This window comes from Xylocopa sonorina, chromosome 3, assembly GCF_050948175.1.
Source record: "Xylocopa sonorina isolate GNS202 chromosome 3, iyXylSono1_principal, whole genome shotgun sequence".
Classification (NCBI taxonomy): Eukaryota; Metazoa; Arthropoda; class Insecta; order Hymenoptera; family Apidae; genus Xylocopa; species Xylocopa sonorina.
Window position 1 is genome coordinate 16,338,342 of NC_135195.1, and position 26,369 is coordinate 16,364,710.

Here is a 26,369-nt window from a genome sequence, read left to right on the forward strand (position 1 = left end):
AGCGGGACGTTTCCGTTAACTGTTAAATGTCAAGCGTCGTTTGCGTTTCTCGGAGGGACAGCGAGAAAAATTGCCAGTTGGAAAGTGATACGAACCTTCTAAAGTGTTGTCTGCTTACTGTTTCATCCATCGTTCGGTTCATCGATTTGCAGCAGAGTGGGAGACCGTGTACCTTTTGTACTTGTGCGAACAGTAAAACGTTGTTGTTCCATTTAGGAGAAAATTAACGGTGTTCACCTGTTATTCAGCTTTACGAACAATTTCGATGTTCGAATCCGAGCATCGTCAGGATGTTTGGGCCGATGTAGAATCGGCATGTATCGACTGATCATCGAACGGACGCTATGGTACCGATAGGCGATAAAAAATATACTTCCGATGAACCGTGAGAAGTTGGTTGTTCGTGTTACACGAGTAAATACTGTTCTCCAACGTTCGAATGTGCCGCATTGTTAGCGCAGCCGCTCAGATTGCATCGATCCATTTCGTCGACCGTCGACAATCGCTTCGACCGCCATCTGGTAATTTACTGTATGATCGGTGATCGTCGCGATCACCGATCGTAAAGGTAGACTTTTTTTTATCGTTTCTGCATAGAGCGACGAAGAAAGAGAAACGAGAGAAGGAGGGAGAGAGGACGAAGGAAACGGGCTGGAAGGATCGCGCGCGCGCGAAAGGATGGCCGATTTGATCTGTTTCTTATTAGCGATGTTCGGGCAGTTGCTCGTTCGTGAAAGCAAGGGTAGCCTCCTTGGAGTAGAACTCGACGAGACCGGTCAAAAGTTTCTCAACGAGTATCTATCCCTCGACGAGGGCAAGTATCTTGCGGAGTTACAGGAGTTCGAGGATACCGCGATCGAGCTCGACTTGATCGATCAAAAGAAGAAACATCGACCGACGCATCAACCGCCGAAAGTCCTCTATCAAATCGGGGTAAGTCCACGTTATCTTTAAACAGAGCTTCTATGAACCGTAGCAATCAAAAATTTACTCGAATAGCACGTCTTGTGCCTAGTTTGTATAACCGAGAGTTACACTTATTTACAACACTTGAATTACCGGTCGTAAAACATTCAAAACTCTTGTCTTTCTCAAACATTCGATCTTTTAGACTGCATGTCGTTTCATAATAATTCCATAGAAACTGTAATAATCTCCTGCACCGACGTTTCTACGACGCGACAGCGTCGTTCTACATCCAGAGTGCAAACACGCATCTTCGATTGATCAACACGCGGTATCCTTTGGATCATCTGTCGCGATGTATACACACGCGTACACGTACACGGAATATTTGTGCGCGCGTATACAGGCCGAGAACCAGGTGTCATTTTCACTGCGGCTATGAGAGAAGCGAGAGACGCGTGAGAACTTCCGGATGGATCGCGCAGCCTTTCCGGTCCCCCTATTATCCCATTTTAGTTTGCTGCCACCGAAGGTTTTAATACGTACGATCTTCTGGGAACGGTTGGAGGAAGAGGTAGGAAGGTGGGGATCGAAGAAAGAGAAGGGAATACGAGAGAACGGAAGGGAATCGGCAACGAGAAGGTGTAGGAGAGTGGGAAAGTGGCCGATTTTACGAGAGACTTTCGTGGCCGATATATTATACTAAAGATCGATTATGTATCGGCAATGCTCGACGTACAGAGTTCCAGGGTGTTTGAAGGCTTATAGAAACGTATGATTGAAAACACGAGAACTGAATGGTTACGTTAACCCTGCTACGATCTTGGAGTCATTTTTAAGCCAATTCTATTTTAATGATATCAATTAGCTTCCCACTGAAAGATTAATAGATCTCCCTGTTGTTCTTGAAAAGGAGAAATGTCAATTCAAATTACCAACATCTTTTAGCCTTCATCTCTTCCTTAATTATTAAAGTCAATAAGAAATAGATGCGAATTCAAGTTCCTTATTCTTGTGTTTCGTTAATTCCAATTCTTTGCATAATCTGCTATTTCTTAGCACAAGTGAAAACGAAAAGGGGGAGAGAGAGAGAGAGAGAGAGAGAGATAAAGCATATATGTAGATTGTTAAAAGTGGAGAGGGAATTTGAGAAGTTTAGCTTAGGTGCTGGAACAACACGTAGATTGCAAACGACGAGTCGACAGGACGTACGTGATTGCCTCATTCAGCGGATTGACCGACGCTGTTTGAATAGTGTAGTTAGACCAGATGTCTATTCTCTAACGGAGAGGGGAGACACGCACCTCTTGAGCATGTTACACAGAACTTCCTCTGCTCGTTCTCTTTCTCTTTCCCTCTTTCTGTTGTCCGCGTGCGCGTGCTAGGCCACTTTTCTCTCCACTCGGTTCAATCTCATGAGTTTCCTTCGATTCACGGTTACGGTGACCGCGCAGTGTCACGAGAATGGCATTAATTACCATCTTAATGATAATACGTGTGCGCTTAACACAATACGAGTATTATGAAATGCGAATATTGCAGAATCATAATTAAACGTTGTATTCATACAGTTTTACATTTCTCAATAAGTAACTAACGGTGTACTCCAGTGGTAATATTTTTATCGCTTCTTCTTACACTTTTACTCGACTGTTAATTTGCAACTCGATCATCGATCATGTTTTTAGCGCATCTCCTTCGATTCTTTATCCGTATGTACGGTGTTGCTTCCTTGTGAAGCGGGGTCAAATCGAGAAACGGTACGCGGCGATCGTGATCTGCTATAGATCGTGTTGCCTTTTTTATTAGATCTTATTTCAAAGAAATAACGGATCTCGGTGTTGTTTTTCACGCTTCGATCGGGTATCATCTACAATTTCACGAGCAAAGTCGCTAAAATCAGCTCGTGGAAGTTCTTGAGATCTGGTTCAACACTAGTAACGCAAATATTACTTAGAAAAAAACCTTTTTTGTGGTCAAAAAAAATCGCAAAAAGATGAAATATCGTTCAAGTAACCGATGGTAGGTAAAGTAGGATAACGCAAGTAGCTGAAATTTCGCGCGAATGAAGAAAAATGTATACTTGGCGAATTTAAGCGAATAACGAATCCTGTGCGCTACAAGGAGCTATCCAGTAATATTTGGCTAATACTCATAGCGAAAGAGGCGACAAGTATAAAAAAATGTTAAGCATTGAGCCCGGAATAAGTAATATTCAAAGTGTTTCATTTCTGTTTTCAGGATAGCGAGGACGAGCTGCCCGAATGCTCGGATCGAAGCGAAGTTTGCAGCAAGGTGGATTTATATGGATCGCCTTGGGTCGAAAGGCAGTGCCGTTGCCCGGACGGCCGTACCTGTCCCAGCAGCCTACACGGCGACGACGGGCACACGATAGTGGATAAAACACGCCAGTACAAGCTTTGTGAGCCAGTGAAACGTCTACCCATCTGTCGTTATTTCAAGTTAGTCGCGATCGTTCGCCTAGTTGAGATCGTGTAACATCGAGTAGCGGAACGATCAAACGTTTACCGATTCGCGAATGCTTCTTAACGTGTCCGCGCGCCCCAATACGCGTGTCACTACGTACAAGATGGCCGTTCGCTGTTTACAGAGACGTCACGTGGACTCTAGCTCCAGGAGGGGGACCAGCGAACGCGACGGTCCAGCGAGTTTATTGCCGATGTCGACCAGGCAGCGTGCCTTATCTAGTTCGAAGGCAAGCCTACAGGTCGCCCGAGGGAAGTCCAGGATTTATTTATGCATTCGCGTGCTCCCCGCAAAGCGTAAGTTTTCTTATTCGTGTCCTTCTGCTCTGATTCGAAGTAGATATACTAGGACAGGGTGAGAGAGACTTGGGTTACGCGTAACTCTTTTCTTCAAGCTTGAAAGTCCCTCTGTACGATTAGCGAAAAAGTGTAGCGAAGTTTTAAATGAATGCATCAAATCGTGACACCGATTGATGCCCATGACATGTGCGCTGCGAGGTCTCATGCAGCGATCTACAGTTTTTCGATGAGAATTAAGATACAGTTATACAGGATGTTCCCCCGTCCAGGTGAATGAAGCTTTAGAGTTTTATAAGAGATGCAATTTAGAACAAAGGAATTCCAATTAAACCATTCCACTACTACATTCAGGTCACAACAGATGTTTGATAAATCAAAGCTTTTATCTATCCCCATAAACTAACATCCAATAGAGTAGTATCTGGAAGCCTGGACGACCAATTTTAATCCTTGATTGTTTCACTGTCTATAGCTTCAAATCTTCCAAGATGTTTCAAGAAATTTGCTTAAGAAATATGACTGAAAAAAATGAACATTGCAGAGGCTACGTTGCCAACACAAGGAGCCTTGCCGACTGTTCACCGTACGGAAGAGACGGAGCTCGCAGCTCGAAGAAGTGAACGCTTCGCCCCTTTGCCAGTGTCCAAAGGGTCATCGATGCCCCAGAAGGCATACCGACCCAGGATCGCTTCCAGCAAGATCCTACTCCGGGGTTTTGGAGATTAAAACGTACAGCGGATATTGCGTACCCTCGCAATCACATCACTCGCAAACCGTATATACCGTTTGAATTCGAAACGTGCTCTGTGTCAGCGTTCGCGATCGATTGTGTGACAAAAACAGCCGATCATTTACTCGCGACGATATGTGTACAGCCGTATCCCAAGATTTTTAATACCTCCCCCTGTTACATGTGTTTTGGAGTGAACAGTACAACACTCGACGATAATTCATCACTGTTCAGGCGGAAATATTTTTGGAGTCTTTATTCATTTTTTCCATAATTTCGACGAGAACTGGTTGGATGCTAGATGTTTGTTATTTGGTCTCGATTAAAAATATTTGTTACGTTAGTATCACGTTATTTATGCGAGATCGTATAATGATTATACATTTAAACACGTTACTTATAACATCTCCATCTATGGACATGTTTCTGGGAACGATATTATCTATCAATTGTACTTGACACTATACTGCTGCGTACTCACGTAATATCGCTCTTGTAAATACTTCATACTTAATAATAGTGAAATAAATAAATTTTATTGCCACCACTACCACTGCCATTGTTACCATTAATATAGTAAGATAAGTAAAAAATTAGCTTTAATAAATCGCAAAAAAAACCGGTCTAATTCAATTCCTTTGAGTTGCTAAGAGATTCATATTGATTAAATATATTAATGTTTTTATTAATTTATAAGTCTTTAAAGTGTCGAACTTTTATTTTTTAACATCTTGTACCAGCCTGTTTCAAAACATGACGCTAGATGGCGAAAGATTGAACGTTTTGTATCAACCCCTTCTGCATTTACCAACAGAAGGTTTTAAACATATATACGAGTAAATTGTTGCAATATTCTACAAATTCACAGGCTCACTGAAAAAATCCAATCTATCGCGCTGTATTTAATACCTTATGATTAATAATAGAAAATTGAAAGTAAAATAAAAAATTGAAACACTTTGGTTGGTAAAATTCCAACGCGTAATTCACCTAAATTGTTCTATCGGTTAAAGTTATTTTTAAACTGACTGAAACTAATGGTAAACGAACCCTGAAATTTGCAGTGTGTAATTATCGAAGTATAGATATACATACACATAAGAGTCTTCACATAACTGTAAGATCAGAAAATATTTCAATAATCGTAAAAGCAACATTTACAAGGAAATATAAATTATACGAGAACATATAGTTCGTGTGTAAGAAGATTGCGATGGAATAAAAAAACAAATTAGGAGAAGAGGCAACAGGGAGGAAAGAAAAGAATTCCTAGCCTCTTACAAACTATACGGACATTCCAACTTTACTTAAAAAGATGAAAAACATGTGGAATTGGAATTATTTCATGAAAACTCTAGAAGAAAACGCCTAATCTAACTAAACTTGGAAGGGAAAATTGTAGAACCAAACTCGTGGTGCGGCTGGCCGATTGGGAATAACTTAATCTACTGCCACTGGTGTGGTTCTTATTAAGTGGTCACGCTACTTGCGCGTTTTGTTCATGAAACAAATCGACCCAATATCACTGCTCACCTCTATATTTTGCGTATAATTTGAATACACGACGAGAATGTTTATGCGCTGACATTGCGGTAACTCTTAATATCTTGTTATATACTAAACATCAGTCGAATGACCGATGGATAGAAATTTTAAAAACTGTTTCCGCTCGAACGAGCAGACGAATCGATGAAAATATGGGCGAACATCTTCCCGCGGGAATACTTTTGCACGTTTTGCCAGGGAAATGTGTAGCATACAGTTAGGAATCACTATCAGAGGAAACGCCAACGACTTAACGACATGTTACAAGACATCGTCTAAGAGACAACTATCGGAGAACTGGAATTAAACATCCGGTTAAAAATATTTTGATGCGAAAAGAGGGAAACCAGTAGAATCGTCAAAAATACATTGTTTCTTCTAATATAATAAGGAGAGAAATGGAGGGAGAAAAAAGGGAGGTGATTAAACAAAAAATAATTGCAAAAAATGAGAGGTAAAATGATCGTGATATGAATAAAATGAAGGAAAAGGGAAAGAAGAGGGGCGGAAAGAGAAAAATGAAAGGGAAGGAAGTGTGTACAGCCAGAAAAAATAAAGGGGGAAAGAACTAGTTTCGCGTTTTCTCCGGTGATACGGGTATATGGAGTGCCACGTGTTTAGTACATCTGTTTCTCACAATCGGACACGTTCGTTGTCACGAAAATCTCGGATCTCTCCTACTGGTGGATTCGCGACTCTCGATTCCTCTCTCGGCGAGGACGAGTACAGTGTACTGGTACGTATCCGGAGTACCCGGAGTCGTTAGTGTATGGGTAGGTGTGCAGATGGAGGAGTAAAGGAAGGTAGAGGATTGGCGGAGATGCAGCTTGGGATTCCACGCATAGTCAAGGGGTTTCTGGTTGGTTGGTAAGTGGGACTAGCCGGGACTCATAGGCAGCGTGTCTTCTACGAGAGCTCACAGTCCCATTCGGAACTCTGAAACGCGTTTAAGCGGTGGCGTTCGCTTTACTTCCTTCAAACAAGTTCGAGTTGTCCGCGCATTCTTTCTCTCGATATTCGATAGTAACGATCAACGATGCGGAAAAACTTGAACAGCTCCGCGGCCTGAATCGATCGAAGTTCCGCTAAAGAGAGAGAGTATCGAATGCTCGATATCGCCGAGACTTCAACACCGGGTTCGAGCGATAACCAATCCCTATTGTTTCTCTTCCGCCGATCGTACGCACCCGATCCTCGTCGACATTTTTCGAGTTGCTTACGTACTTTTTATCGCAACTAAAGATCATCGTACCACTCGCATCACTGCGTCGCTTTAACGGGCCACGGCTACGAGGAATCGAAGCTCCAAGACTAGATCGAGGCTGGGCTGGGGGTCGGGGTCGAGGTCGAGACCTAGATCGGGATCAAGATCGAAATCGGGGCCGTGCTTGGATGTCGAGGGTGAGTGCAGAGACAAATTTTCCCTCACATTTTCCACCAACTTTCAAGCTGACACTGCTTACGGTGTAAATCTCGACAATCATCTACCATCGAGCGTACAACACCGTAATCTTATTGAAACTAATTGTAGTTACTGTACATGCTAGTACTTCACGAAAATTTTCCGTCAATCTGATGCTTCTAATGTATTTAAATATTCATTCGCTCTGTCTTTAACGGAAGGTCAGCGTTGAGATTGCAGTTAATGTTAAACGTTTTCCTGATTGCTTGTTCCTGTTGGTTTTCCTGGATCGTGTACCGTTTGTCAAAAAAGTCCATAACATAATGGAGGCGAACAGATCGAAAATGTGAAATGCGTTCGATACTATTCTTAATATCAATGATTGCTACGGAAGCGAAATGATGCCGGACAAATTATTCCAGTGAAAACTATCGTTAATCTTTTCTTACTAAATAATATCCATTGAGTACAAATTTTAAAGCCGTCAAGATGCTATATTTCCAATTAACGGACTTGCCAATTAAATTGACATAAACTGCACATTTACACGCCGTAAGTATTCGCGTACTCACATGCTCGCGTGCGTGTCGATTGAATAACACAGGAAAGTTTTCGCATTATATCTGTAATAGACAGTGTGCCGATAATTAGCTAGTATATCATTGATAGAAAAAAGCTATTCCATTAATTTTTTAGCGACAGCGTAAACGTTCGGTAATAAAAATATATAGCGTTTCAGGATTTCACTGACAAAAACCACTGTAGCGCGTAGTGTAATCTTTACTAATCATTATTATACCGATTTTCATGCGCAGGATATGTTGTTTTTGCCCGTGAAAACCTGGGAGGATCTCATTTGAATGCGTATTTCCCCTTCGAAAAGAATTAAAGAGAGCCAGGGACCGCAAAAGGTAAACAAGAGCGAACGGATGGGACTTGGTAGTGTCGCGGTGGGCAAGCTGGCTGCTTCAGTGGGCCCCGCTGGTCGCTGCATGCCGCGGCCTTGAACATGCAAGGAAAGATAACGGCTCGCGAGAAACGTACCAGGTTAACCTAATTTCACCACATCCGCGTGGTGAATTATATCGCGGTATAATTATTGCGGCACCCCGTACACGTCCTGACTTCTACCGAGAATGTAACAGCCGCGCGCAAGTCGTTTCATCCGTGTTCCCGTCCACTTGTGTTCAATGCATTTAAGATAACGTCTCCCGATCCACCTTTAAAAGGAATTCACAGAGACCGATCTTCGGCGCCAGCCGTCCACTTAAACACGACGTTCCGTTCGTCGATGTACAGCAAAATCACCGCCTCTAATCGCGTGTACGTTCAAGTTTTCAATTGAATCGACGCTCGGTGAATCGCACTCGCCAATCTCTTTCCCGTCCATTTCTTGGCACGCGCTAAAAAGAAATGTCGATACCGTTAAGGGAGTTCGAATTCTCCCTCTGTCTTCGAATTCTCCCGACGTGTTTCCCTCTATCGTCTTATATCATTTCCCTCCCTCCGTTTATACGCTCTTTTCTAGACCGTCCGCTGTTTTCTTTCCGCTCGAAACAGATCGGACGGTATACATCTGCTCGGTGAACCGTGAAAGCTACGAAAGAAGCGTGAGAAACGGGAATATGTAGAACGAGATTCCGCGCCGTCCATTATTCTGCCTTCAATCGATCTGCTTCTCTTTCGCGCTTTCGTTAATCCCATCGTGACGATCGAACGCGAAAACGAACACACAGATGAAAGCGAAAGACGCGAGCGCAAATTTGCTTGCGGATAGAACGATTATACGAACGCGAATTAAGCGAATGAGTCGACGGATTTCAGTTTGCGGGCTAACTGGTTCTTCGTGAGCCAGTGAAAATTGAAGTTTGTGAAACTTCTCTACTATAACTGCTTTTTGCACAATCGCATAGCAGCGTGTGTACAAGCCTCATATCTTCCTTCATACTTTCTTTATACGAATATATGTCCACACATTTGCTTTATAACTCCTTTACTTTTAGAAGATACGAACCAGCTAACGGATTGAAGAAAGCCGCGAAAGAGGATCCCCTTCTCCTATCCTTCTATTGATTCGAGATACCCAAAACAAGATGAAGCCGATTCGAGGAGCGATGTGGTTGCTTCCGTTGGCGGTCGGGTGCATGGCGTTGCCGCCGCAATCGCAGACCCACTCGAAAACTAACGACAAGACGAAACAAACTAAGGTTCCGTTGTATTTCATCAAGAACGAAGCCGAGCTGTCTGCCATCACGTTAAAGGGCAATAGTAACGGCAATGGGACCACGACTGGTATCAGGTTAGGCGCCGATACTGAGATTAGCGGAAATAACAATAGCAAGGGTGGCGTTGATGGCGTCGCATCAAAACCACCGTCTCATCCCCTTGGAGTTTCCGCCACGACTAACAGCGACAAGGGTACTACGCTGCCACCCTCGTCTCTCCCGATAATTTCGACGTCGACATCACCGTTGACGAATTACAATTCTCCCGTACAAATGATACAACCGCCGTCGACGAGCTCGTCGTCCTCGGTTTCGTCTATCGCTGACTTCAGAACGGAATCCGGGACGTCGACGATAAGCAACCGTGGTACAACTACGACCGCGAGGACCACTACGAAAACACCGACGACCATAACGACAAACACGGGTAGTGTTAACACAAGCTCGAGTGCACTGCCCACGGAAACCTCCTCGAGAACCATCGCTTCTAATCAAGATGCTAGCACGTTTGTGTCTTCCTCGAAAAAGTCAACCACAAGCTCCCACGAATTTACGACCACTCCTGCCGCGGTGTCGTCGAAAGGGGCGGCGGACTTTCCTGGAAAAATTCGCCCCCAAATCAAGCTGAACATAAACTACGCCAATCTCAGCGAGGTGAGTGAATCATTTTCTTGCTAACAATTTGGTACAACGAAAAAAGAAGTCTTACTAGAATACTAGATTAAATTCATCTCGTTTTCGCCGTTTATCTGTGAACAGACCGTCGTCTGTGGGCACGCAGAGCATTTCACGCGCAAAGTATAACTGTTTAAGCTATAACTACGTTTAACTATACCATAAGTACCGTAAGTACACTGCTGTAAAGCGGTTAAGTTTTACAGGTCAAAGACGTGTCGCAACTAAATCGTCCACGTGTATACTTCACTTCACAAGAACAAATTATAATATTTTTGCCTCCGTTAAGCACGACGGTTTCGTCTTCTCAGGAACGCGTTCAATAATTAACGAAAACGTTCCTTCGAACCACAGATCTCTATCTCTTGTTCTTTTTAATTAGATTTATTTAATTACTTAAAAGTGGTGTTTTTCTAAAAAAAAAAAAAAATGCTCTAACTTCTCTCACTTTGATTTTATGCTTCCAATTTATTTTCGTATAAAGAATCACTCTACGTCTAGTTGCGCTATTATTACCAATATATCCTCTATAGATTATTATATAACGAAAGCTTTTTTATTATCATTGCTAAAGAATATTATTTTTGTCCGCTTCGTATTACTTCTACCGCTACTTAATTAGCATTCGCATATCGTGTCAATCACTATCACCGCATCACTACAACGGGATGCTCCATATGTATAAACATATGCTAGCCATAGCAGCGCGTAAATTGCGCACCCATTATACCGCCGCGATCGTTTCTCTGTTTGAACAGCTAAAAAATGTTAATTTGGAAATGATTCGCGCAGAAGAGAACTACAGTGAACGCATGCGAATCGCAGAGAGTTACGCAGCTAGATCGTTCTCGTGTGAAACATCGTGTCTCTTGCTATTCTCGTTGCAACGCTTTACGCAATGTTTTAATGACACTTTATGACTCCTCCGCGGCTCCTTTTACTTTTTCCCTGTTATCTATTAGTTATCGATATATCCTGTAATTAATGTAATGGGGATGCAGCCGCGTGTTTCAGAGTATTGCGAAATTAATACTCCCTACGAAGCTCGTGTATACGTCCCCCTCCGTATTACAATTACTAACAGCGGCTGGTGAAAATCACACATGACCGATATGATAAAATGCATCGCGAGAAGTTGCACATCGCGTAGTCGATTAATAATTATGCATGCTTGGTTACGCGTCGTAAACGAGAAGCAAGGCAACGAAAAAGACGCGCGGTAAATGGAGACGGAATTTAAAACGTTTGAAGGTATTTTAATGGACATAGTTGGTGGATAGTAACCGCGATATGTTATCGTGCCTTATTCTATAAAAAAGAGCAGCCAACGTTTGCACGCTTCACAGAAATGACACGCTTGGAACGTGCACGTAAATAGTACGGCGGTAAATAGTACACGTTGCAGTGGTACGAAACGTAACGCAGTACTTATGCATAGGAAACATTTCTTTCTAAATATCCTTCTGAGAACAGTAATTCATAATGAACCGCTTGGGCGCGTGTATATTAAAGATACCGTTAATACCTTTGTAGGAAAACACAAATTCGCGGAATACTTTGTGGTAACATTTGGACCAGTTCAAATTATTCTTTGAATGTTATGCGTATTTAATAACGAGAGCAAAAGAGCAATCAGGAAATAGGCACGAAAGGGCTAGGCTTTTTGATTCATCGAACTGTCGAGTTAATCGTGACTGGATTACCCTATAATTATCGTACTTTTCAGTTAAATACAAGAACGTGATCATCATTTAGAAGCAGACAGGTGAATCGAAAGAGCGATGGAAGAAGGAGATTAATATTTCATGTTCCCTGGTAAACGGTGAACAAGAATTACTAGCTAGAGTGGGCTGGCTATGCGAGATGAAAGTACTGACAAATCATTATTACAGCAGTCAATAACTATCATGTATTTTATTATTTTAATGACGCATTTACTGTTATTTATTGTCCAGCGGTAAGAACTGGAACTACCAGCTAACATACACCAATTTTTATGAAAGAGAACAAAATGGTATGTACAATCAATTACGTGTATTACACGACCGCTTATTAATAGCGATTGCGTAAATTATGATCGACAAAAGTTTCAATCGTTTGAAGAAGTAAAACGGAACATCGCGCGAGTAGGCACAACTCAAATGACGAAAGAGGAAGTTTAAGTTGAGGGTTGAAGGCGAGAATGGGAACGGAAATGAAAATAGGGAACACCTTCGTCACGTAGCGCAGTACTGATGATATAAAAGTGGCAGATGTAAATTGTTCGCTGGTATGATCGAACGATTTCAAGATTTTATCAGCAATTTGTATCGGGGATAGAAGGCCGTTGAAGCTGTATCTTTCTTATTTGAGCACGTCCACGAAATTGCTCGACACTCGCACAGTTGTCCGGGGGATCTTTTTGGATCCGGGAATCGATTTCTTCTTATTCATTTTCTCTCATTCTTTTTTTATAACATTAACATTTCTGGCATTCCTTCTACGCTGAACGACTGGTCGTATTTCATTGATATTTTCGAATCGCAAGTTTGTAGCATATAAAAAAATATCGAACGAAACGAGCGTGGCTTGAAGACCACAAGTGGTTCATCGAGATGGGATAATTTCTGTGTTTGATATAACAAACGAGGCTATAAAATAATCTTCGAAAAAAATGCGAATAGAATTTCTTTTTTCTTTTTTATAAAAATCGCATTCGAGGCATTACGGCGCGTCTAATTATCCGACCCGAAGTATGATCATTTTAATTATCCCGTGTTTCAATTATACTGATCATGTACCGACTTTTCGACTGTAGCGAGGGGCAGAGCTCTAAATACCCAGGCTCTTCGGGATGTCGTATTAAGAACCGTTCAAAGTTCTTTTTTTTTCACGTGATTGCCACGAATCGCGTTGCTTGCTTTAGCATTTCAAAAGGAGGGCAAATGTTCATGACCGTGACGTGCGAGCGGATCGACCGATGTTAATATCGGTAGTGGAACGTGACGATACCAAAACAAGCAGAAAAGAATGAAAAAGAGACGAGTGGGAAACGTGAAGAGCAAGAAAAGGGTAAAGGAGGAATCGAACGACTTTACTATACGATTTTCTTGTGATTGCTCGCCTTGTTTTACGTTACGTTCGTACAAATTATATACGGTGCTTCCGCCGAATAAATTGTGGTGCAACCGAAAAAAGAGAAATCAAATGCAAATACTTGCAAAAACTTAAAAAATCATGTTTCTAACTTGTACGAATTACATGTAACTTGTGACACTAGAAAAAATGCCTGTACAAGGCTAGTTGGCAAATTACCCCTTGTAACTTGTAAATTCTCTGATGTTATTAGTTATTAAATTGCAGAGGTGGCCGCCGTTAATTAAACGTGGCAATGTAATTACGAATTCAATTAGTTTATCCGCGGCTTTTAATATCCGCGCGCTAGAGTGTCGCGTTTATGCAGCTAGAACGGAACTGTGTAACGGAAAAGACGCGAAAAAGCAATGATAGCTGCTGAAAACGGTTCTTTCTTCGTACCATAAAACCAATTACTCGAAACGATTCTTAGAGCTTGACAAATGGAAAGTGGAGGGTGTCGGCATTAACATTGACCAGACTCCTTTTGGTTTATGTATCGATGAAATAACAATCAAAATTTATGGTTCGCGGACTCGCGACTCGATAAATTCTGATTTCGAAACGATTTCCTGTTTCCTTCGTTTTTCTCCTCCTTTCTTTCGTTTCATAATAATTGTTCTACTGAACAGACGCGCATTTGCAATCATATGTACGTTATCGACAATAACGTTCCCAAATTTCAGGTATCAGATAGCCAAATAAAGGAGAGCGAAGACGAAAAGGAGGAGACGAATAAAAAGTGTAATTCATTATGTATCGATGGTTTTTGCAGACAGGTGTACGATTACCAGAGGGTGCGAGCGCGGCTCTTGCGAAACCGACCAGGTATCATTATTATCCGCACAATCAAGAGATCTACTTGTTGCCGGAGTGCGCGGTTCAACAGGTTTGCAACGCCGTTTACGTTAGACTGAACTTTACCCAGCCTCTGTGCGCTTGTTCAGCAAGATACGGCGACCCTTGCAGCGCCTCTCTCGAAAGCGACGATCTCCACACCACGGAGCTGGTCACCGACCCTCGAACCAAGGTTAGTCGCCTTGCCTTCTATCCGCTTTACTAGGCCTTCTTTATTCCCATGCCAGGCCGTGTATCTTTCCTTTGGACGCCGCTTCTTCTCTTCGTTACGCTTATCGAGCCGAACGTAACGAAACGGAATGAAAGGGATCAAGCCGGGATCCTACCGGTCGTATCTTCCGCATTATTCAACGCGCGGCTCGTGCCCTCTTAAATCGCCCGATACTTCCCAATGGATCGGGGTTCGATCCTTTATCGATATGATAAACGTGCAATGGGGTATCCGCGAAACCTTTACTTCGGCTAGCGTAACGTTACGTCTAATTTATCTTCCAAGTTTACCGCTTCTTCTCTCCTCCGATCTCTCTTTTTTTCTATTCCGTATCGTTGTTATTACACTGGTTGCTAAAAGTATTGGTGCACAATTTTATTTACTGTAATGTCATAGTAAAATTGTTTCTTTTTGGTGTGCACAACTATTTTCTAGTAAAGAATTACTCGCGTTAATGAGACAATGAGAGAGAAGCGATGATTATGATTAAAAGCTGATGTATCGTAAGTTCTTCTCGTGGTTAGAAAGCACCGTGAGCAACCTATATGCGTATGCCTATATATGTATGCTTATGTAGGATTGTGGAACGATAAAATCGCGTAGGAGGCGAAAGCAAGTTTTCTCTCCCATTTTTCATTCTTGCTTCCTTTCATCGCGGATCGTAAAAATACGCATTTTCTTGTATTTAACTGCATGCTCGGTTACACTTGTCTGTTGTCCATTTGCCACTAACGAACACGAGGGCAATGATTTACGATCTCGGTCAATTTTCGAACAAGTTATTAATTAGTAGGTACACATTCGTGTGCAATTATTTCCTAATCGTTATGGAATCTTTTTCTTCCTTTGGCATGTGATTAACTTTGATATGATCTTCGAGACGTTCCTCTCGCTTTTCTGGTTTTCTAATCAAATTTCTCGATTAAAAAAAAATGCAAAATTTTGCAATTTTCTTTAGTCGATCGCTATTCGAGCAATCAATATTCTACTGTATAATATCTTGGCAAGAATATGTCTGCTGGAACAATAGCCAAAGGAAGTATATCAAAGTAGAAATTTCTAATAGTGGATCACCGATAGGGTAGCTATAAATTGTCCCTCTCATTCGTCACCAACCGGTCGTGAAAGCCTTGAATGTTGGTCACTCGCTATTCTGTTCTCTCATTCGGTCCCGATATGGTATAGCAGTATTCTCTGTCGCACGAAAACTCGCAGGAAAAGCGAATTATGTTGCTCCGTTAAACTGATTACCAGCGGACCACGACCTGTGTTATGACCCACTGAATCACGCTGCGAGTAACGAAAGTCAGACGTTTCAGAGAAAAAGCGACGACAGAATGTTGCTAGGATAGAGAACATAGTGAGCACGCAAGAAATGCTCACTTCACTTTCAGCTAGTGTGACGAGTTTTCGAAACACCAACGTCCTATATAACGATAGTAGGGCAAAAGAAGAACTGTGATTCGAATCAGTTCATTCCTTGTACAAAAGGACATCTGCCAGATGCGAGACGAATAGTTTCGAAAAATAATAATCTGAACTGCTTTTTTTACCTCGTATGAAACAACAGTCGTAACATTTTCGCTACTGCGATGTTCGATTCAATGCGTATCCACTTGTTGTATATCCCCGCATGGTATCACTGTTCTGTATCAACGTAGACGACAAGTGTTGCATCGTGTTGTTTGATGATATCCAACAGCGCATGCTAACCGCATTTATTACTTAATTTAGGCCTTGACATTGGTGAAAACCTGCGAACCAGTGGCGGAAATGCGCGAGTGTAGAACACCGAGAGACTGGTCTCTCCTCGCGCTGCAAAATGTGCGGACTGGAAAATCTCATTACCTCGTGATATGTCGCTGTCCCGACGCTAATATACTGGGTAAGTGAACGTCGAAAAAGCATGGTCCTCGTGTAACGTTGAATAGTACTTAAGTCGCGGCATCGTAACATATTCTAGAGGGCCCTATGAGTCACGATCAACCAACGTACGCTAGCGTTCCAGGGATTCGCGTTTACGGAATGATGTGCGTCCAAGGAAATCGAAGGGGGCGACCACTACGGTACACGCGTAGTCTTTCAGGTAAACGCTCTCTTTCTCTCAATTTCAACCTGCTTCTAAAACTTATTAAACTGAACCGTAATCAATCAATGGACTCCATCATTGCGAACAGATTATTCTAAACGAGAAATCAGCGGAGACTCCGTTCTGCACAATGAGAAAGAAGATACGAACGATCGATTGAGCTTTCCATGGTACAAAGTACAGCAGCTAATGGACGCAGCTGTTTGGGACTAGAGTTTAACTGAACTTTCAACGATACTACGAAACGCGAATAATTCTCGTTCGAACCACGACACGCATTTTGCTTAGCGACATTCGACTCCTTTATTTATTGCATCTGTCACTGCTTCGCTTTCCCTTCATTTATCAATCTATTGCTTACTTTTATTTATGTACTATATATTAACGCACTTGTAAACATCGAGACCGAGTGAAACGATGACGAGACATTGTCAAAGCCGTTCTTCGATGGAGCCGTGGTCTACGATTCGGACTGGACGACGTGATCGTATAACGATCGATTCCAATGACCGTTAAAGTGCCTATATGTAATTATATAATATTACGCGTTCCTGACACGATGTAATCAACTCTGGCTGTTGACACTACCCTGTTACTATTTTCGAACAAACGATTCGGGACAATGACTATGACTATCTTCGTAGCGATTCATAGTTACAGAATCCTTTTGGCACTGTCCCAAACACGTTGCACTATAGTATAAGCGTGTATTTACACATTATCAGTCACGTATCCGTTCAATTTCGTAAAATTAGCTTCGGTACCATTCCTCCGTGTGTTTACATGTGCGCGTTCACGGTGACGCAAACATGTTCGTATAGTAGAAGTAGAAGCAACGTATGGATCTTAATATGACTAGCCACAAGCGCGACCGCTAATGTTCTCGTGGTTAAAATGAAATGCTAGATTTCGTACCATGTTCTGATAACCACATTACATTAGGTATTTGTGTTATTAATAATCGAAATCGACACGAAAATGGTATAAACCAAAAAGTAAACAAGAAATCTCGCATCCTCCATCCCTCTCCTCTATTTCATAAAGAGTAAGAAATAATGGAAGTGAAAAATGTAAGAGTACGCAAATATTTGCTCGAATCAACTTACCTAACACATCCGAGTTAACGAGAACGCTGCAGCTGTACATCGGTGTGACTAGCCGAGGATGTCTGGAATTAAATGCACGGCGGCAAGCTTCTTTGTACGCGGACATCAATTGACCACCAGCCACGTGCCCTTGATTTTGACCGCTACTTTCACTGATAACATACGTAGAATTTTAACATTCGTGAAAATAGAGTAGAGGAAATAGTACGACAAGTATAACCGATAAAATCTACGAAACAGATAGAACAGAGAGAATACATAGTAAGCAATAATAAATAATGTGTAAGAACAAAATTTCATTTCAATTAATCCCTTCGATGATATCACTTTTAAATATACGACCAACCTCCAGTACACTGGGACAATGGTAGCGGTAAATCTCCCAACAAAATGTGCTAATGGATATATAAATGCGATGAGAATATGCGTTATACCTTTGAGAAACCTGATAGATTTCCCACTTCTTCACGACAAAGCAAACACCCATCATAGGTTCTTCGCATAAAGGTCCGGCTAGCGTTGCCAATTGAAAACCATTCACCATACTGCTTTCATATCTGTACATCATAAATCATATTACGTGTTTTTTTAAATGTACAATTTCCCATGATTCGCGGACACCTTTGCAAATGTGAAACGCATAAGAACAACATATATATATATGTAGGCGCGTTCGTGTTTTATTTTTCCTCTTAAATTCAACTTTTCTAATTTAATGGATACTCACGGGGCACGTGGGTCCGTAGACTTTGAATGTCCTTCCCAGAATTTTCTGTGCTTGTAATCGGTTTCGTTCAATAGTATGTTAGGGCCGCAGTTTCGCGGTCCAAACGACCAAATTTTATCTAATATATCCTTCTGTCCTGCTTCATGAAACGCGGCAGCCAACTCGATTTTAAATAATTCCAATGCTCTTTCTTTCTTTTCCGACATCGATTGTAACGTCTTTGTTTTGTGATTCGTAGATACCGTTTCACTTTCATCTTCCTTTTCTGGATACGATTTGCCATAATGTTGATGGAACGCCTTTATTAAATCCACGTTCTTTTCCAAAATCTTGGTCACCTTGTCCGGTAGAGGTCTAGCGTCGATTTCAAAGTAACATTGCCGATTCGCGGTCCAAGTACCGATGCTGGCTCCTTCAATTTTCTTTTCGATCGTTTCGTTCATCATATCGACTTTCGGAGGAGGCACGATTGTTTCCCTGAACGGTACGATAGGTTCCGATACGTTTACATCAACCTTCGCGTAACACAACTTCAAATCCTCCAAGCATCTTTCCAAATGCACTTCTCCGGCAGTGTTCAATACAATTTCCCCTGTTTCTTGGATATGAACAACTGCACAGGCGTCTGCTTGATTAAGCAATTTCAAGCCATTAATCAATGATTGCAAATCATTCGGATGTTTTGGCTCCAAAGCCACTCGCATGATGGGTACGTCGAGTGAAGTCAATTCAGTGAAGGATGGACAAGCAAGAGTAGTGGAAAGGGTCGCTGTCTTCAGTACGTGCTCCTCCAAACCACCGATACCAAATACGTTGCCAACACTCACCATATCAGCTGGTTCCAATTCTCTGCCCATCAATAGATATAATTTCTCCACGGTGACTTTTGTCACGTATCTTCCAGGCATTAAATCCTTTAACGTAGCGTTCTCATCTACCAACGGCTCACCCGTCTTCTGTAGTTGCAATATCGTACGGGGATCATGTTTTGGCCCTAAAACGTATACAGTAGTTCCTTTTTTCAATGTTCCAGAATAAATTCGGGCAAACGCTATTAAAGCGGTTCCCGAATTTTCTTCTTCTTCGACTATCTCGGAAGTCATATCGTCTGATCTTGGACTCTCGTTGACATCAACGTTTGATTGCACTGTTCCTTCTGGATGTTGTTGCTTCGTCATCTTCTCCGCGTGTTTTATTCGTGCTATTTCTCTTCGTTCAGCCAACTCGTCCGGAGTTAATGTTTTCGGTTTATTCTCTGGTAATGCTTTCTTCTCCACGGGAAACATTTTCGAAATGAACACAATAATAGGTGAATCAGGGGAAGGGTCACAACGTAAAAACGTTTCCTTCAACTTTTGCGTTTCTTCTGGTAATGCAGAAAACTCACAGTTTCCGCTTAGTAACCGTTCTATCTTCTCCGGAGTTAAACTATGCGGGGCTGGGATTTTTTCACAAATGGCGTTGAGACACGCACGAGCCAAAGGTAACCATTGGGAACAAACTGCTTTTAACTGAGCCTTACAATCTGTATACCTTAAATCTCTTGTCGTCAATTTGATATCTAATTTTTCTGCCATCGAGGCTACCTTTTCTTTGTCCTTTCGAATAGTTATAGTTTCGTATAAAGTCCAAAAGTTATCCAAAATAAATTGCACGAATAAAGGCTTCTTTGCTTTCTCTTGTGCTCCCTTCATTATCCTTTTTTGCTTGGTATTCACATAATAATCTCCCCAGAGAGTCTTTAATAAAACTTTTTCGCTAAAACCTAATTTAGCTGAAAATATCCGGGCAAATTCTTTGACACCGAATCCCCAGCCATCTGTTGCACTTGAAAATAGTACGTTACCTCGCTCTGGGGAAAAGTATAAATTAGAATCATCTATGTCATCCAATATAGACTGCCAATCAGCTAGATTTCTCTCCGAGTGATTTTCAATGCTTTCCCTCTTCAATTCTTCTTTCTCCTCACGTTCCATTACATCGCTGGCAAACAACTCTCCCATTACAGCATTAACTTGTTCCAAAACTTGCGTCAAATGCACATAAGCATCCAACGGAGACAATTTGATTTCTGTTATTAGCCTATCTATTTTATTTAGTACTAAAATTGGTTTTAAACCTTCTGTATAAGAGATAGACAAGGCGCTACGGGTCTGTGGACATACACCTTCCACCACATCGACAACAATAATGGCACCATCGCAAAGCCTGACGGCTGTTGAGACTTCCGAAGCAAAATCCACGTGTCCTGGAGAGTCAATTAAATTGACAGCAAACTCTTGAGACTCATATTTGTGATAAAGCGTAATGGAGCTCGACTTCATTGTAATTCCTCGAAGTTGTTCATCAGGACGGCTATCCAAATATCGGAGTTTACCAGCAAGTTTATTCGAGATGATTCCATTACTGGCAACCAACGAATCGGCCAAAGTTGTTTTTCCATGATCAACGTGCGCTAATATGCAAATATTACGAATATTAGCTGGTTTACTTTGAATATCAGCTAATTTTTCTGAACTGATGAATCGCATTCTGTGATCGATTTATAAATAAACATGAATAGTATGAATTTTCTAAACAACAATAAAATTGTGCAAATGTAAAGCAGGATAACAATATCGAACTCAAATCTTCAGAATTACAGAATAAATAACTGCCAAATTTACAAAAAAAAAAAACGGAGGAACGACCTGAGCACGTTTACAAGTAACGTCGAATTTGTATATGATATACAAACGAATATAATTTGCAAAAATAAGATTAAACACTATTTCACTTTATTTTGTTTCCACAGTACGTAACGTTCGATAAACACGAGGATGTATCGCAGCTTTGTTGTCCCCGTCTTCCGCAGCATGCCACTTGTTTCGGTTGCTTAATCAGCAACACAAACAAATTGTTGGTCCGAAATCGATCGTTATACTTGTCTTTTCTTCTCTTTATTCTGCTGGACATATATTCGTTCAAACAAAAATCACTTCTACACCGTACCTTATCTTCACAGGTTAGGACCATTAATAAGATATCACTCGTGTCTCGATCGAAAGAAACTATGCAGCAAACACGTTTTCCACTTTTATGAGAGAATTGAATCCTTCTTATCGGCGCATCGTTTGGGAAGCTCCTGATAAATCCAAGGTGTGTAAAAAATTTAACATGCAACAAAGATTGCGTAAGTAGCCATAACACTGAATGAAACCTGGAAAATGTTGCGATTCCTTCTACCTTAACAATTATCTTTATCAGTGCTTTCTACACACGTTGAAACGTAGGCGCAGATGACCGTTATTTTATTTCGATTTCATTAGAACTATCAAACGTCTATAGAAAAAAATGTGTCAGACAGAGACATGTGCTGTACTTCTTATTTCACAACGCGCATGCGTAGAAGTTGAGTTTCACGCCATCTCTGATTCTTCACTCTAGAACCAACGTACAGATAAAATAGAAAATAGATCTAGTTATCGTCTATTATAGACGATCATGTTGTACCAACTAAAATATCGACTGTGTGAAAAAGCTTTGCATGAACTTATTACAAAAATATAATCATCATATTGATATATTATGTACAAAGTGATAGAAAGAAGGTTTGTAATATATTACTGGCTATTACATACAACATATATTTGAGAAGCTTCGTTTATTTATAAAGTATGTATACTTTATATGATATTACATATATAATTGAAGGATGAGAAAAATTTATAAACTAGGGAAGTTTTTTTATTATATATATATTTTTTTGTTTTTTTTGTATGACAGTTATAAATATATAACATTATACTGTATGTACATAAACATTATAAATATTTAAAAATAATGACAATCGGAGGGCTTGAGAATTAATATTCAAAGATACAAGTTATGTACATTTTACTTAAAAATCATTGTTTTGAGATTTAGAATATATAACACAATTGATAACTATACATTATTCGTAACAACAATATCTCTGTTCTGTTTATCAAAGTAATATAGAACTTCAAAGTATAGAACAGATATGAGAATTGGTCTTTATAGTAAAATTAAAATCACCATTATAACTGAAACACAATTAAATTAAAACAAAAACAAGGAAAAGGGTTGAAAACAAAGGAATAACGTTCATTAAAAGAGAGAAGAAAAGAAAAGAAAAGGAAGAAAAAAAGAATAAAGATAGAAGAGGGAAATTAAAGTAAAGAAGAAGGAATTTTAAGTTCGCGATTTATTCACTGTTGAGCAGTTCTTCTGGTCTTAATGCATCGTTGGTTTTCAGTTTCTGCGCTTTCTTCAAAGCACGATTCCTTATATTACACATCGTTTTAGAGATTAACCACACCGCACCTTTCTCGCATACGCAACATAAACTGTGTACAAAACCAGCCAGCAGAGAATGAGGTGGATAGCCTGTTGTACACAATTCAAGGCCAACCGTTTTTAGCGCGGACTCTACGAATTTTTCTGGTGTCGGTGCCATCCAGGTCGCTTTCCTACAAACGACAACGGACATATAAATTACGTCTTTCTCATGAAGTATTAACATATTCAAATAGTAACTTTGCGTGTTGCCTGTAAGTATATACAGCACGTGCAAAAAAGGAAGTTGATTAAGTGAATGTTATTTTACTTACTTGATCTTTGACATCTTGGTTGCTACTACGCAGGGCACGACACATTGAACTGTGATTCCGTATGGTTCGATTTCTGCAGCCAAATCACGGCTAAGCTTGACAGCATAGGCTTTGCTAGCGCCGTACACAGCCAAGTAAGGAGCTGGTATATCTGCTAACGTCGAACTTATGTTTATCAATACTCCTTTTCGTCGTTCGATCATACCGGGAAGGAGAGCCCTCGTAACGCCAGTCGTAGCCGCTACGTTCAATTGCAAGATTTGCGCTATACGTTCTTCTGGGAGTTTTGCGAATAATTCTGGATGCTCGTAACTGGCTCCAGCATTGTTCACCACCACACCAATCTATCAAGAATCGATTCTAATTAATTTTTTTCTTTTCTTATATTTTTAGTTTGTTACGTACATTATTATTTGATCCGATATGTAAAAAAAAACAAGCAACATATCTTATGGAGTTTAAGTTACGTAACATCTTGTATCCGTATGAAGAAATGAATGAAGAATCAAATGAAAATATAGCAGGTATAGCAGGAGAAAAAAGAAATATACCTCAAGTTCTTCGGTAGCTTTAGCAATTTTTGCGTAAGCCGCTTGCCCTTCGGTTAAATCAGCCTCTACGATGCGTACTTCTACACCATAACGTTGTTTAAGCTCGGCTGCGACTTCTTCCAGTTTCGGTAACGATCGCGAAATCAACACGATATTCAAGCCCTTCTCCGCCAATTGTTCAGCGTACGCTTTTCCAATTCCACTGGTAGAGCCAGTGATCACTGCCCATTTACCTTGGGACCTCAGATCAGTGCCAAAACCTAGGTAAGGCCCTATCAGTTTTCTCCATACCAAGAGGCTGACTCGTAACAAAATTCTCAGTCCAATCGCTGATAACGCTATTAACGATACTTTTTCCAAACACGTTAACGTCATCCTGGAATGATAGAAAATTGAATAATTTTATATTTTTTCACAATCGTGTTCCGATTCGTTCGAGCGACCGCGTGCGTCTACCGATATCATTTACAAGTATGCTTTTCCCTTCTTTTCCGGTTTGAGTTACCCCTTCCCCGGCCGCGACATGGTGATATGACGATAGTAGAATCATCCGAGCCACTTATTGCCAGTTACGATAAACACGGTCATGCCATCGGGTATCTATTACACTGATACCCAAAACCGTCTTTTGCATTAGCAGATTCTTTCAATACAAAATCACTTGGACGTTCTTCCTGACTGCGCGTGTATTTTGTGCATCAGCACATTATGAGCCGGAAGAAACCTTCTTCGCTGTATTAATCACGTATTATACTGGACCTGGACTACAAGTTGGGATTGAATAGAAAGTTTCATTTTAATGTAACAGAAAATAGTTTAATTTTATTTTATTTTAAAACAATAGGAATGTAAAATTTACTAATATCTGATGGAAATTTGACACTATCATTTCTTAAAGAAAATCAATTGTTTATATCTTTGCATGAATAAATAATATAATTCTATTTATACATTAGGCGATAAATTATTTATTGCACATGCAAATGTTGTGACGGTTGTGATACAGCTTCGAAAGATTATAATAAAGTCACAAGATCCTATTAAAAAAAAAAAACTGAATAACATTGCGTGATTGAAAATAAGTTCGTAAAAAGCCGCAAAATGTATGTGGGTCAGATAACATTCACGCGCTCGAGTTAATTTTTGTATTTCTTTAATTGATTAAAGAAAAGTAGAAATAAATGATTTATTCTTTATCATGTGTGTTTATTAAACAGTTAATTAATTGACACCAATTTGATTAGATATGCGCGGTGATTTACCCGCTGCAATTACTGCATAATTGGGCGGCAACACAGTCTTTCACTAGTCTTGAATTCTGCCTTCTCTTCTCATACAAACAAATTTTGATCTGCTTCTACCATCTCCGCGTTTAATCTAAGCCACCCTTAAGCGATGGGACGAACAGAATAAAACGTTCCACTTCCCTTTACTTTCTCTCATCGTACATGCCCTTCACACGTAAACGCGTGATTCGTCTTACCCTTACCTGTGTTTGATGTCGTTGGAATTGATCGCTGATAACAATGGTGATGATAGGGATGATAATCGTCACCAGATACGTCGCGTTTCTCTTCGACGCAGTAGGAACCCGATCGTAGCCGCGAAACAATTACACTCATTAAAGAACAAGTAAGAAGATTACGGGTTTTCGAGAAACGTTAACAAAACCTAGCTGGTCTCGCATATACGTTACGAGCGCAGTTTCAATTGACCACTCGATGTGTCAACGGGGAAGAGAAGAACAGAAATGATCCGCGAGAGTTGAAACAGCCTCCAGTAACACGGGGGGGAGGGGGGGCAATTGAACTCGAAAACTTTAACCACGACCAAATCATAGGAAGGTTCGGAAGAGAATGCGGAAGAGAAAGTGGAAAAGGGAGGAGAGAGTGAAAGAGAATATATAAATATAGATGAGGGGGGAAGTACAGGGCGGATGACAATAGTGACAATAATCGAGGAAGAGATGGAGAATCGAGAAACACACGCGAAAACGAGATGGAATAATACGTTGAGACGATCGATGATGGGAACGAGCTTAGTAGAGTTTGCGTCGGCGCAGACCGTAGAAACGGATGCGGATGCGAATTTGCACGCGGTCATGAACGCGAACACGGTACGTTTGATACCCGTGCGTGGTGTGGATCACTGGGCGCGTGGTTGAGGAAGAACAGTTGCCAATGTCAGCGCTAGGATATCCCAGAAGAAAGTTGTTGCGTCCACCTTTCTTTTGCCGAGAGAGGGGAACGGTTAACTTTTTCTTTGACATACTTCGCTGGGTATATCTCGTACAGCATGTGCCTCTTTGAAAAAGTGGAATACCACCGTTGATTTACGTCTGCGTTTCTTTTTAGCTGCGCTGTGTGTGTACAGTAACGAAACAGTACACTTTGATGCAATTAGTACGTCTACCGAGATTCAACACATTGTCTTGGTATATCTAAGTTATATATAAAGATAATCTTTAAACTATAAAGAAGTTTTTTCTTCAATTAATCGTTCTATTTATTTCATCGTTTAATAATTATACAAATTTTTTTTCATTTCTTTTTACGTTTTTTCGTTGCACTGTTAATGCACGATTAATCGAAATACTTTTTCTCGTTCACCGTTCAATTGTAGTATATGTATAGTTGGATTGAGGCATTGTTGAATGAGAAATTCAAAATGGCATTACACTGGTAACATATTTATACGTGAGTAGACACTCACTGTGATTTTTATTTAAAAAAACTGTAAGGTTATCGATATAGAGGACTCCTTGCTAGATTCTATTCCTATTTTAATTTCATCCATTGATATTACTTTAGCAAGAAATGATCATTCGCCGG

At 40.7% G+C, this 26,369-nt stretch overlaps 5 protein-coding genes across 5 annotated transcripts in view; 2 read left to right on the plus strand and 3 right to left on the minus strand.

The window, feature by feature from the left end:
* Positions 1-13,536, minus strand: part of Clpx (Caseinolytic protease chaperone subunit) — a 25,383-nt gene extending 11,847 nt beyond the window's left edge. The window contains exon 1 of the mRNA XM_076892569.1: positions 13,524-13,536. The gene's annotated coding sequence lies outside the window, so the exon portion shown is untranslated. The remainder of the gene's footprint in view (positions 1-13,523) is intronic.
* LOC143422121 (elongation factor-like GTPase 1) overlaps positions 1-21,748 on the minus strand; it is a 26,418-nt gene extending 4,670 nt beyond the window's left edge. The window contains exons 1-3 of the mRNA XM_076892542.1: positions 18,375-21,748; positions 18,082-18,204; positions 17,648-17,799 (exon numbers count right to left, since the gene is read on the minus strand). Of these exons, the coding sequence (XP_076748657.1) occupies positions 17,648-17,799; positions 18,082-18,204; positions 18,375-20,905 (2,806 nt within the window). The 5' untranslated portion in view covers positions 20,906-21,748. The remainder of the gene's footprint in view (positions 1-17,647; positions 17,800-18,081; positions 18,205-18,374) is intronic.
* Aos (protein argos) lies at positions 407-4,655 on the plus strand. Its single transcript, XM_076892595.1, has 4 exons — positions 407-933; positions 3,148-3,368; positions 3,518-3,689; positions 4,234-4,655. The coding sequence occupies exons 1-4, from the start codon at positions 679-681 to the stop codon at positions 4,480-4,482; spliced, it is 897 nt and encodes a 298-aa protein (XP_076748710.1). The 5' UTR covers positions 407-678; the 3' UTR covers positions 4,483-4,655.
* Positions 7,177-17,411, plus strand: Dsx-c73a (doublesex cognate 73A). Its single transcript, XM_076892579.1, has 6 exons — positions 7,177-7,368; positions 9,373-10,248; positions 14,159-14,413; positions 16,187-16,337; positions 16,416-16,538; positions 16,630-17,411. The coding sequence occupies exons 2-6, from the start codon at positions 9,463-9,465 to the stop codon at positions 16,752-16,754; spliced, it is 1,440 nt and encodes a 479-aa protein (XP_076748694.1). The 5' UTR covers positions 7,177-7,368; positions 9,373-9,462; the 3' UTR covers positions 16,755-17,411.
* An 815-nt stretch (positions 21,749-22,563) lies between the features above and the next one.
* LOC143422249 (very-long-chain 3-oxoacyl-CoA reductase) lies at positions 22,564-23,992 on the minus strand. Its single transcript, XM_076892750.1, has 3 exons — positions 23,539-23,992; positions 22,988-23,331; positions 22,564-22,846 (listed from the first exon to the last, which is right to left on the minus strand). The coding sequence occupies exons 1-3, from the start codon at positions 23,911-23,913 to the stop codon at positions 22,582-22,584; spliced, it is 984 nt and encodes a 327-aa protein (XP_076748865.1). The 5' UTR covers positions 23,914-23,992; the 3' UTR covers positions 22,564-22,581.
* Positions 23,993-26,369: the final 2,377 nt, after the last annotated feature.

Coding starts and splice junctions, on each gene's coding strand:
- Aos (XM_076892595.1), top strand. CDS start 679: ATGGCCGATTTGATCTGTTTCTTATTAGCGATGTTCGGGCAGTTGCTC. Junction 934..3,147: donor AAGTCCTCTATCAAATCGGG/GTAAGTCCACGT, acceptor TTCTGTTTTCAG/GATAGCGAGGACGAGCTGCC. Junction 3,690..4,233: donor TCGCGTGCTCCCCGCAAAGC/GTAAGTTTTCTT, acceptor TGAACATTGCAG/AGGCTACGTTGCCAACACAA.
- Dsx-c73a (XM_076892579.1), top strand. CDS start 9,463: ATGAAGCCGATTCGAGGAGCGATGTGGTTGCTTCCGTTGGCGGTCGGG. Junction 16,338..16,415: donor TCCCGACGCTAATATACTGG/GTAAGTGAACGT, acceptor AACATATTCTAG/AGGGCCCTATGAGTCACGAT. Junction 16,539..16,629: donor GTACACGCGTAGTCTTTCAG/GTAAACGCTCTC, acceptor CATTGCGAACAG/ATTATTCTAAACGAGAAATC.
- LOC143422249 (XM_076892750.1), bottom strand. CDS start 23,913: ATGACGTTAACGTGTTTGGAAAAAGTATCGTTAATAGCGTTATCAGCG. Junction 23,332..23,538: donor AAGCTACCGAAGAACTTGAG/GTATATTTCTTT, acceptor GATTCTTGATAG/ATTGGTGTGGTGGTGAACAA. Junction 22,847..22,987: donor ACCAAGATGTCAAAGATCAA/GTAAGTAAAATA, acceptor TGTCGTTTGTAG/GAAAGCGACCTGGATGGCAC.